Here is a 16,156-nt window from a genome sequence, read left to right on the forward strand (position 1 = left end):
GAGTGACTCGTATTTTGGCAGTCCTTCATCCAGGTTTTTAGGCTATGAAGGCTTCGGATAGAAAGATTTCAGGGTGGGGAGATGTAAAGGGAAGCGGAATAAAGAGTGGAGAAGATGAAGAATGTGAGATTAAAGAGATGCAGAGATGTTTTCTAGGGGGGCTTTATTGGATTCCCCCACCCACCCCCTGCTGAGCTGAGGTGCTACGCGCAGGAAAACTCTGCCATCTAGTGTACATATTCATATATAGTGCCGACATATTCATATATAGTGCCAACTGTACAACACAGCGATATAACACATGTACTGTATATATCTTCTGCTATTGAATTTTCAAATAGCTTCTATTTCAATCAATTAGTATCGGTTACAGTGGGAACATCGATGAAGGTGGAAAAAAATCAACCATAAAGCATTTTACCTTTATTTAGTGACTCTGAGGTTAACTGTTGTTTGTAGTAACATTTGAATAATTTTAGTATGTCCCACAATGTCCCCAATTTTTGTCCCATTATGTCCGATAGTGTCCCACTATTATGTCACGTTTTTCCCATGGTGTCCCATAAGTCCCCTCTTAAGCCTTATTGTGTCCCATAGGTCCCCTCTTGTGTCTCATGATGTCCCAATTTCTCCAATAGTGTCCTACCAGTCACTTATTATGTTTCATCATGGCATATTTTGTCCCATCATGTCCCATAATGTCCCCTATTGTATCCCCTATTATGTCCCATTTCCCCTTAATGTTCCGTAGGTCCCCCACTCATCATGTCTCATAGTGCCACTTACAATGTCCTATCTTGTTCCATTTTGTCCCACAACGTCCTCCATATGTCCCATTATGTCATATTTATTTTGCGTAGTAGCAGACATCATGGGACACGATTCCTATTGCTTTGAAAATAATAAAACAGTCCTCCTTAAGTTGGCGCGTGTCGTCCGTGTCGTCAGTGCCTTTCCGGGAGACGCCCTCCTACACCAACCGTCGCCGGGTGACGGGCCACACGCCGTCCCCCCGTTCGCTGCTGCGCTCGGCCAGCGACAACAACCTCAACGGCAACGACAGCATCCACGTCCACCGCCAGACGCCCCGCGGCCGCCAGCAGGGTCACTCGCCCGTGCCATCGCTGCGCAGTCTGCCCGCTTTCGGTCAGCACCAGGGGGGCAGCCTTGGGGAGGTAAGACTGCTTGTGGCTCATTTTCTTGTTCTTTTGGCTTTTTTACGCACACAGTAAAAAAAGGAGCATCACCCCAAAAAGAATGTTATGAGTAGAACATTCGAGAAAAGGAACACAAGAGTGATTTATTGTTAAGGTTGGCTTTTTTGACACTTTATTAATACTGGTTACCATCTTAATATGTTTTAATAACAGTGATTAAGATCTTACACTTTATTAATCACTTTAGCTTCTTTTAAAACTGAGTTGATAGTTGTTTACCTTTTTACACTGTTCTGTATTAGCAGTGTCCGACATATTTTGAAACTTATCAGTGTTCAACATCTTTTTACTTTTAATTATCTTTTTAAATTTATAGAATAGTAGTTAAGTTCTTTTTTATATATACTTTATTAACAATGGTTAACATCTTTTAAAATGTTATTGCCAGTGCTTCTTGATACACTTAATTAACAGTGTTCAATGTCTTTTTAAACTTTATTAACATGGATAACTTATTTTTACCCTTTTAGCAGCGTTGAGCTTCTTTTTACACTTACGACAACACCTTTGCATTATGATTTTTTCTTTAAAATGTGAGTCTTAATGTTTTTCTGTCTTACAATTAACTATGTTTAAGTTAAAATGCAATGTTTCTTGATTAAAAAGAAGTTTAGTTAGTGTAGTTAAGTGCTTTTCCTACTAAATGCTTAAACTGTCTGTTTCGTTAGTGTTGTTTGGCCCAGTGAGCCGTATGAAAGCTGAGAGTTGCATACAATGATTGTTTTAATAACTTTTTAGCGCTATTGTAAAGTCAGCGGAATGTTTGTGTTTTATGACATTTTATCCCCAGGTGAAAACTTTGCGCTTTTTTTTAGGTGACTGGAATCCTCTTGAAATAATCTGGTCAATGTGTTTTTTACATCCAATTGTTTTATAACCTTATTTATATATAGTTTATATAGTTGTTGAATGTTTCTTGATGAACAGGGGTGTGTAGCCTTTTTATATCCACTGTAGGTGGGTAGGTTGGTTGGTAGGTAGGTAGATAGATAGATGGATAGATGTTGTGCATCTTTTATGAACCTTGAGTTTGAAATCAATAAAATGGATGGGTGGATGAATTGAATTGAATTGAATATGCACTCCAGAGTCGTCATGGCGACTTCCCCGACAGCAGCCTCCAGAGCACGGGCAGCTCCAGGTCCTCTCATTCGCGCTCACCTTCCTTGCATTACTCGCACGATGACGACAGGCCGGTACCTCGACGCTCCCACAGCCACGGCTACCCCCACGGACATCGGGGGAGACTCAGGTCGGTAATGCTTACTTTGGTTTTAAGGCTCGCGATATGTGAATGTAGCGGAATGAATGCCTATGGTTCTCACAACATAGTGTAACTGTCACCATTATTGATTATCGCTAGCTCAATAGTTAGCCTATCTATCTCACTGTCAAATACAACCTATAGAATCGACCCAATAAATGTAATGTAGCAATTTGCAGCCATTTTAATTATCCATCCATTACCTTTACCGCTTCTCCTCACTAGGGTCGCGGGCTGCTGGAGCCTATCCCAGCTATCTTCAGGCGGGAGGCGGGGTACACCCTGAACCGGTCGCCAGCCAATCGCAGGGCACATAGAAACAAACAACCATTCGCACTCACAATCACACCTATGGGCTATTTAGAGTCTCCAATCAACTAGTCACACATGTTTTTGGGATGTGGGAGGAAACCGGAGTGCCCGGAGAAAACCCACCCAGGCAAGGGGAGAACATGCCAACTCCACACAGGCGGGGCCGGGGATTGAACCCCAGTACCCAGAACTGTGAGGCAGATGTGCTAACCTGTCATCCATTCTATGAAATACATAATACATGTACTGGGTGGTGTCTACCAGAGAATATTGTGGCGCTCTGAAGTCGCACACAGAAAACTCTTTTGACCTGCAGAAGAAGCCTTAATGGCCAACTCGGAGGAAAATCACACTTGCATCTTCCTCAAATGGTTTGCAGCCAGATTCACCTTGCAGGCTAGAGAACATGGCCGAGAACTCATTGTTTGTCATACACTCCAAAGTCATGGTTTTATGAAATAAAACCCACACTAACCTTGCCCAACACACTCATAATACAACCAGGAACAAATCTAAGTAAAGAGCAATGTTAAGCTAAGCTTGATTTACGAGATAGTGCCTCTTACGTTGCCATTTTTTTGCTTACGTCATTTTTATTTCTTGTCTGGTGCACGGGTTTGCCAGTTAACAGCCAAAACGAGAGCTCTATTGTCACCGACAGCCAACACCATTTTTTTCATATTCTATCTATCGATCGGTCGGTCGGTGTGTGTGTGTGTGTGGGGGGTGGCTTTAAAGGGCGTGGCCTAGTGAGTGACATCAAGAGCTGGAGTCCGGTTGGCCGGTTATCGTCCGTGTGTGAGTGTCTGGGTGTGAGTTGTGGTCTACAGCGGCTCCTTGCGAGTGTTGTCATTTTGTGTGTGTTTTTTTTTGCATTTCACTTGCAGGCTTCACTAGTATCTGAAGCTTGCTCCCAACACAAAAAAACAACAGTCAAAAAAACAAAACAAAAAAAAAAAACATCAAAGCTACGGCTCGTTACTGGAAAAACTCGGAAGTTGAGGTACTAGTAAGTACCACTGTACATTCTGTTGTGTGATGCTGGTCGTTCTCCTTTCAAAACATAGGAAACAATATAAATTTAAACAATCCTTTCAAGTCTGCGTCATAATACCCTTATTTATAAATACAAATAAAGAGCATTCCTAACTGTCCTATGCGTAGAAATAGAAGTGACCCACAGTATAATGAAACAAAAAACGTCAAATTACTCATCCTTTGAAGTCACCGGGCAGGCCCTCCTCCTCCTTGCCAATCAAACGTAAAAGTCACCAGCGATATATGAAGTTCCTCCGCTACGTGGTGCACGCTTGTTGGGACCGGGTGAAAAAGGAAGGCCTGATTTTCTTGGGCTTAACATGTTAGCCGCATCCTGGCCTTAATTGGCCTCCTGCATACACCTCCTGCACACACAGATTCAAGACCTTGTTCCTCCGTGCGCATTACCCTTTAAAGCATCCGAGAGCACGGTGAATGCAGAAAGAGGTGCACACGCATAGCCTTGAATAATTTCCCCATACAATGCGGCTCTCCCGACGCTCTCGTTTACTGACCTTCTGTTTATGGCTCAGTTTGGATTGAACGGTTGACTCGTGCGGCCCTCACAGGGATATTTTATTCATATTGCACTAAAAGACCCCGACAAGTTTGGTTATTGGATGAACACAAAGCTTCTCCGAAACAGGAATCATGCATCCGGGGTCTATTTGACCCATTATCCACCCAAAAAAATCCCAATAAACTTTGTTTACATGTCTTTTATAATTACATTGATAATAATTTTGATCCATGTTTAGTGCTTTACCTTTCAAGGATCATGCTTGAAAGAGGATACAGTACATTGGAAAGGCCAACTAGTTTTACACTTGACTTTAGTCGTACACTTACTTCAAAATATATATTTACATTATTTTATTTATAGTTACATTAATAACATTTAGTCAAAATGTTAGCTGAAGAAAAACTGTCTGCACTGATAGTTATATAGCATTTGCTCATATTGTTTTTAGCTTTCACGCTCAACAGAGTGAACTTCTTTTTCACTTGTATGGCTTTCACAATACGCCTTCATCCTTATACGGCAGTTAAGATTTTGTTTTCCATGCTTTTTATGTTTACTATTCACTTTTTTTTTTTTTTTTTTTTACACTTGGATGACAGTTAATGAAGGTGACTAAAAACATGCCCGCATAGTGAATTCATGTTTTCTGATAGAGACATTTTGAACCTGGAACACATGATATATTGCTTCCGTTAGTTCCTATGCCGTTAGTTCCTATGCCGTGGGGCGGCACGGTGGCCGACTGGTTAGAGCGTCAGCCTCACAGTTCTGAGGAGCGGGGTTCAATCCCCGGTCCCGCCTGTGTGGAGTTTGCATGCTCTCCCCGTACCTGCGTGGGTTTTCTCCGGGCACTCCGGTTTCCACCCACATTCCAAAAACATGCATTAATTGGGGACTCTAAATTGCCGGTAGGTGTGTATGTGAGTGTGAATGTTGTTTGTTTGTTTGTATGTGCCCTGCGATTGGCTGGCAACCAGATCAGGGTGTACCCCACCTCCTGCCCGATAATAGCTGGGATAGGCTCCAGCACGCCCGCGACCCTAGTGAGGAGAAGCAGCTCAGAAAATGGATGGATGGATGGATAGTTCCTATGAGAAAAAGACACAAAGGTTGTCTCTTTATGCATACAGGGCCACATGCAACATACAATGACTCAAATTGCACAAATCAAAACCTTTACAACAATCTAAGACGCATGTGTCAAACTGGTGGAACGGGGGCCAGATCTGGTCCGCCACATCATTTTATGTGGCCCACGAAACCAAATCAAAATTGATCATTGTGTTCTGGTGTAATACCACTTAGATATTTGAAAGCATTTTTTTGTTACCAATCCCACTTTGAAAAGAAATGTAATAGTCGAAAAACATGTTTTTATAGGCTTCTTATTTAAAAACTGGTTATTCATCAATGTGCTGTGTATACTGTATGTAATTACAGTGTATGAGGTAATCTTTCATTTATATGGGTTCACAGTTGTAGCAGCCCTCCGAGGGAAGTCATAACTATGATGTGCCCCGTGACAAAAATGAGTTTGACACCCCTGGTCTAAGACATCAAAAGGACCTAATAAATACTAAAACCACCACCAGAAATTGGGAAACTAAAATGGTGAAAAACATTTTTTACGCGATATCTCCACAATTGAATACTACATCGTTGTCAGTCTTTGTATTTGTTTTCAGCAATTATCTTTAAATACATGGCGTCTGTAAGTACATTTCACAGTCTTTAATATTTTTACTTTTACTTAAGTACAGGAGTTCAATTAGTATTACTTTTATCAATCTTTCTTTATGCACACAAATATCAGTAGTTCTACTTAAGTATAGAAAGCAGTCAGGTGAGAAAATGGCGTTGTTGACAATGCTGAGTAACATCTACGTGAACGCCACCGTCTCGTGACATTTTAACATTCAACTTGAGGTCGCAGCCGCTCGCGCTGGGGCGGCAATATGGACTCATTATCTGGGTGTTAACCTGTTCAGCGGCCTCGCCGATCCAATCAAGCGTATTATTCTCCAGGTGAGATTGGAGTCATTTATTTGTAATTGTTAAGTCAATTCTTATGTGGTTTCAAAGCCGAAAAGGCAGAGGAGACGCTTTGGACAGCATGCTTAACAGACATTAGCATCCGAGGCTTAGTGGTGATGCGAGTGTGGGCCATATTACCTCCTAATTAAGCCATTAGTCAGATTGTTTTTGCTCCACAATTATAGATGTATATTAATTGTATTTTAGTGTGCATCGTGTGTAGAACAGGTTATTCGTAATAGCCGTACACTGAACTGTACTATTCGCGGGTGATAGGGGCCGAGCCCTGCCGCGAATACATAGTGGAACTTTGGCTTACCCAACTTTGTAGTTGTTTTTTCTTTCTTTTTAAATACGAGCCGTTGCTCGTCCAAATTTTTTTGTCTTGAGTTGTTAGCAAAAATCTGTGTTAGGAGCACTGAAGGTGGGAGCAAACATCACAACCAATGGTTGCCATGGTCGTAGAGATGAGGATGCATGTTTGAAATTTGGGTGTGCTGATAAAGAGGACAAATCGATTCATCACCCTCCAAGTTCCAAGGGTGCTGGTTATAATAGTTTAAAATCTATAGTTGTGTCATATTTGACTTCCTTTATCTCTAAATGTTTTTCAGCTCATTGACTTTTGTCATTGTTACTGATGCTTGGTTGGTTACTATTTATTGTGAGAAACTGATCTAAAGCTTGTGTACTAGAGTGAGTGCATAATTGATCCTGCAGCTTCTATTGTACTTTTTCAAAAAAAGAAAATTGTGAAAGGCAAAAGAGCAGTCAAATGGGTAGAGAAAAAAAAAAAAAAAAAGCTTGGAATATGCTCCTCATGCATTTCTCTCCCTTTACTTTTATTCTCAAAAATAAGTGAGCCACTGGAAATACCTTTACCAAGGTGTTGTCTCCATTAAACCTTTATAATTGTACATGTCACATTTTAAAGTGCCATTTTAATTTTCTTAATTATCTTACAATTGAAAAAAGGTTAACTACTTTTAACGGTAAAAGTAAAAATGGTAAAATCATACAATGAAGTCGTTGGTCCGTAGTTGATGTATAGTGCACCAGGTGTTGTTGTTTTTGCTGGCCATTGTTGTGCTGTAAGTCTGGAGATGCTAGCAGCTTCAAGAGCTAGCCCCGAGTGCTAGCAGCAGAAACTAGCATACGTCGGTCCGTGACCCCGAAGTCCGTCCGGACAGATATGATATGGCCATCCCCGCGGTGACGTCATGACTCTCGGGTGAACAGTCAAAATTTACCATATTATATATACATTTTTAACATTAGGCATTGCTCATAATTTTGGAATGAAAGTACACATTTTTTTCACAACCCCTTGGTAACGGTATATGTCTATTAAATGTGATTTTTTCTTCCATTTTCCTTATACGTATGTATAGTACGCTCTTTCAACTTTTGAGGATTTTTAGGAAGAAAAATTATCAAGAAGAAAGAAGAAAAAAGAAAAGAACAAATTATAAATGAGAAATTAACATAACTGTCAAGTGGAAAAGGTTGACCACTATATTTGTAAAAAAAAAAAGTTGTTAGTACTAAAACATATGAATAATATGAGAAATATTAAAAAATTATGGCACATTTTTCAGTAAGATTTGAACACTGTCAAAATACAAGTTTTTACTTTCACTGAAACCCTAAAAACAATATGAAGGAATGCTACAAAATGGATTGTACTTTAATTAACTGTCATAGTAGTACGTTAAAATAACATTTAATGGTAAGAGGTAAGAATCAAATGCTCTGTCTTAACTTTAAATTTGTTTCTCACGTCTAATTCTTCAACATTTTTACTAGTAATGCAAGTGTAAAAATAAGATAACCACTGTTAGTTGTAAAAACTTAAAATAATACGTATCAATATTACTAATGAACTGTGAAGACAAATTACTAACAAGCAACATTTTCGTAACAGTGTACAAGCAGAGGTGACAAACGTACTAACACTGTGTTTAAGTAGAAGTGCTACAGAAGCGTATTGCATTCACTTGGAAAAGAAAAACAACTCCTGTTTTTTGAATTTTGTATTTTTTGAATACTTTTTTCTGTTTCTCTGAGTATTTTCTGTCGATTTTCTCCCCCTGCTTTATGACTATTTTCTGCCTTTTTTTCTGAGTATTTTTTTTCTTGTTTTTCTGATTAATCCCCCCCGCCCCCCCCCTGTTTTTCTGACTATTTTTGTTCTGACTATTACTGTTTGTTCTGACTAATATTTTTCTAATGACTAATAACAATACCATCTATGTGATAGTATTGTTATTAGACAGGAGTATCTTCCAGTGTCTTAAACCCATATCAAAATAAAACTTGCTCAAACTAAATAAGCCAATCATGTTGCTTACTACGGAGTCCGCAATGAGTCACTTTCAGTTCACAGGTTCTCGCATGAGCTTGATGTGTCCCGATAACTCAGAAAAGATTCGTCCAAAAAACAGAAAAAAATAGTCAGAAAAACAGGGGAAAAAATAGTCATAAAACGGGGGAAAAGTTTTTCCAGAAAAACTGAGAAAACCACCCCCCGCCGTAATTGGAAAACCATTAGCGAGCTGTTGTTGCTTGTAGATGGGGGATGGAGAGAGAGAGGTTGGTAGCGAAAGTTGTGGATAAGCAGAGTGGAGAAGGATGGGAGCAATCGGGTAAATGAAAGCTCTATGGTGACGGATACGATTTGATGGGGCCAAAACACTGACGAAAAGCAAACGGATACAGACGTGCATGAAATGTACCATAAATTAATAAACTTAACATTTTGGTAATGTTGTGACTAGTTGAAAATAAGTTATGTTTTCAACGATGTATCTGTCCTTGACTGGACGTAATATTCAACCCTCGAATCCGACTCACTATTGACCGAAGAGTGCAGGCCAGGTAGACGGAAATAATGTAAAGGCCATGTATGCAAAGAATGCAAAAGACGGGGTACACCGTGGACGTTACGCCAGCCAATCACAGGGCAGATATAGACAAACAACCATTTTCACCTATGGACAATTTAGAGTTCAATGTAACATGCATGTTTTGGGGATTTGGGAGGAAGCTGGAATAGAACTGAGGCAGTCATGCTAACCACTAGGTCCACCGTGATGCAGCTGAAGGAGACATTTTGCAAATTATATTTTAATTGAAAATAATTCTCGAGTGTCTCTGAGATTCTTTCATCAAAATACTTAAAATATCAAGAATCACAGCGCAACTAATATCCACGCTGGAGAGACTACGTCTTTCGGCTGGCCTGGGAACCCCTCGGGATCCCCCCGGAAGAGCTGGATGAAGTTGCTGGGGAGAGGGAAGGAACAGTGGACCAGCTCTACACCCTCGGCAGGGTCCTCGAGGGTGCATGGCAGTTCGCCCAACCAGTCTACATGTGTTTTGTGGACTTGGAGAAGGCGTTCGACCGTGTCCCTCGGGGAGTCCTGTTGAGGGTGCTTCGGGAGTATGGGTTACAGAACCCCCTGATACGGGCTGTTCGGTCCCTGTACGACCGGAGTCAGAGTTTGGTCCGCATATCCGGCAGTAATTCGGACTCGTTCCCGGTGAGGGTTGGACTCCGCCAAGGCTGCCCTTTGTCGCCGATTCTGTTCATAACTTTTATGGACAGAATTTCTAGGCGCAGCCGAGGCGTAGAGGGGGTCCGGTTTGGTGGCCTCAGTATTGCATCTCTGCTTTTTGCTGATGATGTGGTTATGTTGGCTTCATCAAGCCGTGAGCTCCAACTCTCACTGGAGCAGTTCGTAGCCGAGTGTGAAGCGGCTGGGATGAGAATCAGCACCTCCAAATCTGAGACCATGGTCCTCAGTCGGAAAAGGGTGGCATGCCCTCTCCAGGTCGGGGCTGAGATCCTGCCCCAAGTGGACGAGTTCAAGTATCTTGTGGTCTTGTTCATGAGTGAGGGAAGAATGGAACGGGAGATCGACAGGCGGATCGGTGCAGCGTCTGCAGTGATGCGGACTTTGTATCGGTCAGTTGTGGTAAAGAAGGAGCTAAGCCGAAAGGCGAAGCTCTCAATTTACCGGCCCATCTTCGTTCCTACCCTCACCTATGGTCATGATTTGTGGGTCGTGACCGAAAGAACAAGATCCCGGATGCAAGTGGCCGAAATGAGTTTCCTCCGCAGAGTGTCCGGGCTCTCCCTTAGAGATAGGGTGAGAAGCTCGGTCATCCGGGAGGATCTCAAAGTAGAGCCGCATTGAGAGCATTGAGAGGAGCCAGATGAGGTGGCTGGGGCATCTGATTCGGATGCCTCCCGGACGCCTCCCTGGTGAGGTGTTCCGGGCACGTCCCACCGGGAGGAGACCCCGGGGACGACCCAGGACACGCTTGAGAGACTACATCCTTCGGCTGGCCTGGGAACCCCTCGGGATTCCCCCGGAAGAGATGGATGAAGTGGCTGGGCGTCCCTGCTAAAGCTACTGCCCCCGCGACCCGACCAGGATAAGCGGTAGAAAACGGACGGACGGACGGTTACCAGGAGCCTTAACAATGGTGAAAATTTTTATTTCCTCACAACTGATCGGGGATAATTATCATTTTTAAAATATACCAAACAAATGACAAATATTTGTCATTAATCGTAACATAGTTTTACAGTCTTATGCTACTTTTTCTGTCATTTTCAGGTAAAATATACCCGTTCAGCTATTTTTTTAAAAAACAGAATTACAAGTGTAACATGAAGTGAACCAACAGTAATGAAATCTGTTCCTTTTTCAAACTGTCGCCTCCATAAAACCACTTTTTTCGAATGTCCTGTAACTATAAAAGAAACAAAGCAGTCAGTGCCATTTACTCAAGGTTGGATTTTTCCTACAGCCAATGTGTCAGACAATTTTGTTGGTTTCAAACAGTTTGCATTATTGTTATTATTTTTTTTTTTTTGTAACCAAGCACGTCCGATTTCGCAGGTGAAAAAGAATTACCTTAAACGAGCCTTACGCCTTATGATTTTGGGTTTTCGGAGAAGTCTCGTAAAATAAGCGAATATTTTTCAACGCGAGGTGGCGTGTTTTAAGAAAAAGAACACGTTAAACAACAATAAAACACATGTAACTACTTCAATACGCAGTAGCCCATGGGAGTTGAATAGCAGAATTGTACCACCTCTGCCTCGTTTTGAGCCTTTTGAGATTTGGATTCCATCGGCTTCCAGACAGCTACCGGTATGTGTGTGCGTTGTGTGGTCTGAAATGTGTTTGTACCCGAGGGAGAAGCAAGAGCAGGAGGATGACGAGGACGCCGAGAGCACGTGGCTGCTGAGTTTGTAGCGACGGAGGAGGAGGGATGAATGGGAGACCGTAAATGGAGCTCTGCCACCGCTGTAATACGCGAGCGTTCACCGTGCGTGTGAAGGCGGAATGGACGGCGGCGAAGGAGGAGGGGAGCAGCAACAGTTAAACCAAATGGGCTCAAGCTTTTCACCTACTCACAACCCCTCGTGTCGCACACACCGATATATATACACACACACTTGAGATCAATCGTGTGCGCTGGGACCAGCAGTGTGTGTGCAAAGTGTTCACAGCAGACCGGAGGGGGTTGCGTGTGTGTGCGCGTGTGTCTGTGTGTGTCAAAGGGGAGGGGAGCAACACCACAACAGCAGCAGCAGTAGCAGTAGTAGCAGGCGGAGTGTGTGTGTGTGTGTGTGTGTGTGTGTGTGTGTGTGTGTGTGTGTGTGTGTGGCAGAGGAGTGGTGGAAGGAGAGGAGGAGGAGGGTAAGGGAGGAAGGCGGCGGGGCTCCCGAGGAGAAGGGGAGCAGAAATCCACGCTCCCCCTTGACAGGAAGGATCCGTAGGTGTCGGGATCCGTAGTCTCGCCCGCCGGCGGGAGACATGCGGGATGCGCGTCCCTCCTCTCTGGAGGAGGCTTCTGCCAACTCGGGATGACTAAGAGGGGATTCCAATGGGATCGATCGGACGGGAAGGCACCCGACTATTTTGATTTTTGCTTCGGACGCCGGCCGGTCCTCTCCCACAGAACACTGACAGCTCTCGTTTGAACGCAGACCTTTTATGAATCTCTCCCTGTCCGCCGTGAAGACCGGGGGCCGTCACCCGCCGGCGGCCCCACGGACCGTGACCACGGGCTTTGGCTACCGGCTGCCCGGGATCACCACGGTAACCTATGTGTTTGTTTACAGCCCCGGCTCGGTGCACCGAGACCCCAGCCCGCCTCATCATGTGCCGCCGGCACCGATGGGCGCCCGCGGGCCCAAGCGAAAACTCTACAGCGCCGTCCCGGGTCGCACCTTCATCGTCGTCAAGCCCTACACGCCGCAGGGGGAGGGGGAGATACAACTCAATCGAGGAGAGAGAGTCAAAGGTAAGATGGCCTTCATTGCAGTCTTTCCCACAAGTTTTTGGAAAACAAATCTCTCACACCAGGGATATGTCACAGAAAGTTGTCGGACAGGTTAATTGCCATCTAGTGGTGGACAATTCACTTGTCAATATATGTCACCGGCATAGATAGATGAACCAATTTGAACTTTTTCCTCCTCCTTTTCAGACAGGCAGTACAATGTTTCTGTATGGGATATTTACACTGTAGTACTGTAGTATACTGAAGTTTGAAATGAAGTTAAACCGCAAAACAAAACAAAGGTACGTTATTTTTAGTAAAGAAATAATTTTGAGACCAATGAAGTGAAATTAGACAATTTCTTCCATCACACCTGATGATCTCGCACTGCACACTGGTTCGTACTCACTGCTCTATTTGTGTGTGTGTGTTTTAAGCATCATATTGGGTTTTGTTTGTCGATCTGTGTGTTACCAAGCAACAAATGTAAGACAACAGGACTGTACCATTTTTGAGGCCGGGGTGGGATAAAAGGTTCTATTGTCGTTGTAATTGTGAAAAGTCAAAAAAAAAATTAAAAACATAGCTGCTTGAACTTCGCAAAGTGTCATATTTGGATTTTGTTTGTCGACTTGTATGTTAACATGCAGTTGATGCGAGACAGCAGGATCGTACCATTTTTCATTCTTGGGTGGGATAAACTGTTCATTAAACATCGTCAGTCAAACAGCAAAAAGACAAATTAAGTTACTCGAATAAAATTGGAGACAAATCTATCTTTGTGTCGGCATTCAGCAGCTATAAAACAAAATGGCCATACCATTTTTAATTCTAGGTTCAGGGAATTTTAGACAAGAAGACCATGCCATTTTCACCAAAAGGAGAAAATCTGTTCCTTTTTTTTCAAAATGTTTTTTCAATTCCGTTTTTAATTCTGGGTTGGCGGAAATATTTTCATAGTAGATGAAACAGAGAGAAGAGAGAATTACATTTGTCATATAAAAATTTATTTTCCTGCGGCAAGGGGGAAATGTTTTCATCACCAGTTTTCCCACGTATATGTTCGTGTGCGTAAGAACCCATCATATAGGAATGTTCATGTGAATGTGAAATGCCCGCTGCCCTAGAGTCCAAATGGTACCATCCTGTTCATCATTCTGAAATGAAGTATAACAACAATTGTCATTTTTCCCATACAACACATCGCTATGTATCTTTCTGCCTCATGTTCAGCTTCATTCATGTTGCAAATGTTGGATTTATTTTGTTTCTGCTTTACACAGAGCTGCAGTGGCTCGGCTTTTCATCCGTTTGCCTGTTTGTGTGTGTGTGTGTGTGTGCGTGTGTGTGTGCGTGTGTGTGATTTTTGTCTCCATCCATGCCTCACTCAAGACTTTGACTGTAATGACATAGAAGGTAAACGCCATATTGTTCTTCTCAACCCTTGCCACTCTCCTCCACACATCTCCCCTCCATGTAGTACACCTGATGCCCTGTTTGAATCACGACGAATGGGTTTCCCTAAAACTGTCGGGATGGGCATCGCGCTTTATCAAGCAAGCTACAGTTATCAGTGATTATGTGGAATTAGTTGAATCATACGATCTAATCGGCAACGTTTTGCATCCTCCGCAGGATTTTACTACATAGTGTGGGATTAATTCAGACCCAACAAATTAACTGCTTAAATGGGCTGTTGTTGATATCAAAACAGGAATTGAAGACGTTTGGGGAACATCCATCCATGCAGTTTCTTTACCACTTATCCACACTAGGGTCACGGGCTACTGGAGCCTATCCCAGCTATCTTCGGGCAGGAGGTGGGGTACACCCTGAACCGGTCGCCAGCCGATCGCAGGGCAAATAGAAACAAACAACCATTCGGGATCCCTCCGGAAGAGTTGGATGAAGTGGCTGGGGAGAGGGGAGTGTGGGTGCCCCTGCTAAAGCTACTGCCCCCGCGACCCGACCTCGGATAAGCGTTAGAAAATGGATGGATGGATGAATACTACAATATTTTGTATACCTACAGCACAGACTGCTGGAAATTGAGTATAGTGAGGTTCCCAAAGTTTACTCTTCACATGTTGAGATTTGCGCGTTTGCAGATGCAATCATACTAAACTAGGTCTAAAAAGGAAGAGAGCAAATCAAAAACTCATTAAATTGAGTATAGCTCCAAGGTAGACTGGTGGGACATGAATGGAGCAAAATTGACATTGAGATTTGTGCATTTGCAGAGAGCGCAGTTGAAGTCAGACCCAACTACTGTAGGTCAGTTTCAGTGTGGACTTTTAGCTCTGAGCCTCAGATAGTGGCAGCATTCCTTTACATTTATTTGCTTTCTACAAGGCAGTAAACCTTTGTCTGTAATGAGAATGATAATTTCTTCCTTTACTATATAAAATAAGTTTGAAATTTCGGATGGGAATTTGTTTGGCCATCCCTTGTGCGAGGAACGTGCATGCGGATTCAAACAGGTCCCGTCAACTTCCCCCTCTTATTGCTCTCCCACTTGAGCATGCGACCTTGTCCTTTTTCCCCGCTGTTCCCTGTCCACAGATAGACCCCAGCCCCACACTGGAGCCCAAAACCCCCCACACCCTAAACTGCATCCATCATGGTGGTGCAAACCCACATTAGCTTAATGAAAGCACTTCCCACAGGCCAGACAGAGTGAGTAGTAGCTGCACTCAGGTTGAAATCACTCATACTACCTTTACATATGCCAGGAAGTGTACTGTTCAAGTATTTGGTATCGTATAATTTGACATTGCAGTGTATAAATACATCATCCAGTTAGTGACAAAGGCCTCCTCTCTTCCTGGTTCATGATAGGATGGTTATTTGTTTTATTTTATTTTTTCCCACACTTTAGCCAGTGGAAATCCTTCCATATGCGCTTGCATGTCTCTAATGGGGTCTTTTGTCTACTTGCTGGTTACAATGTTGTCATTTGCATTCAAATTACTGATACAAATGGCAAACAATTCAGACTTGATATGCCCAGCAAAACCCAATTACAGAACATTAGTGTGAAACCGTGACAAATACTGAAATGTTTTGAGGGGGTTTTGGCAATGTGATGACTCAAGGGCAGCATGGTTGTGCGCATTTAGCACGTCGGCCTCACTGTCGGAAGGTACTCAGTTCGAATCTCAGCTCTCAACCTCCTGCATGCTTGAATGATGTCATAATCTTGTAAGACAGTTTTAAAAATTTATAGTCATACTTTAAGGACAAAAACCTATCAACATTTTTTTACTATGACATTGATGCCTTGAGAGTGTAATTTTTTCCATCACCACACTCGAAACTCAAAACACTCAAATTAGCTTTCCACATGGAAATTCCATTAATCCGTTCCAGGCACCCGCAAATGAAAAACAATGTGATTTTCAGGAGGCAGTATAATACAGTCATGAAGACACAAACGAAGAAGACTTTTACAACTACTGTAAGTGA

At 42.8% G+C, this 16,156-nt stretch overlaps 1 protein-coding gene across 1 annotated transcript in view; it reads left to right on the forward strand.

Moving 5' to 3' along the window:
- shank3a (SH3 and multiple ankyrin repeat domains 3a) overlaps positions 1-16,156 on the forward strand; it is a 219,495-nt gene that overhangs the window by 117,978 nt on the left and 85,361 nt on the right. Inside the window, exons 12-14 of the mRNA XM_061677680.1 lie at positions 949-1,175; positions 2,306-2,469; positions 12,531-12,712. Of these exons, the coding sequence (XP_061533664.1) occupies positions 949-1,175; positions 2,306-2,469; positions 12,531-12,712 (573 nt within the window). The remainder of the gene's footprint in view (positions 1-948; positions 1,176-2,305; positions 2,470-12,530; positions 12,713-16,156) is intronic.

This window comes from Phycodurus eques, chromosome 5 (genome assembly GCF_024500275.1).
Source record: "Phycodurus eques isolate BA_2022a chromosome 5, UOR_Pequ_1.1, whole genome shotgun sequence".
Classification (NCBI taxonomy): Eukaryota; Metazoa; Chordata; class Actinopteri; order Syngnathiformes; family Syngnathidae; genus Phycodurus; species Phycodurus eques.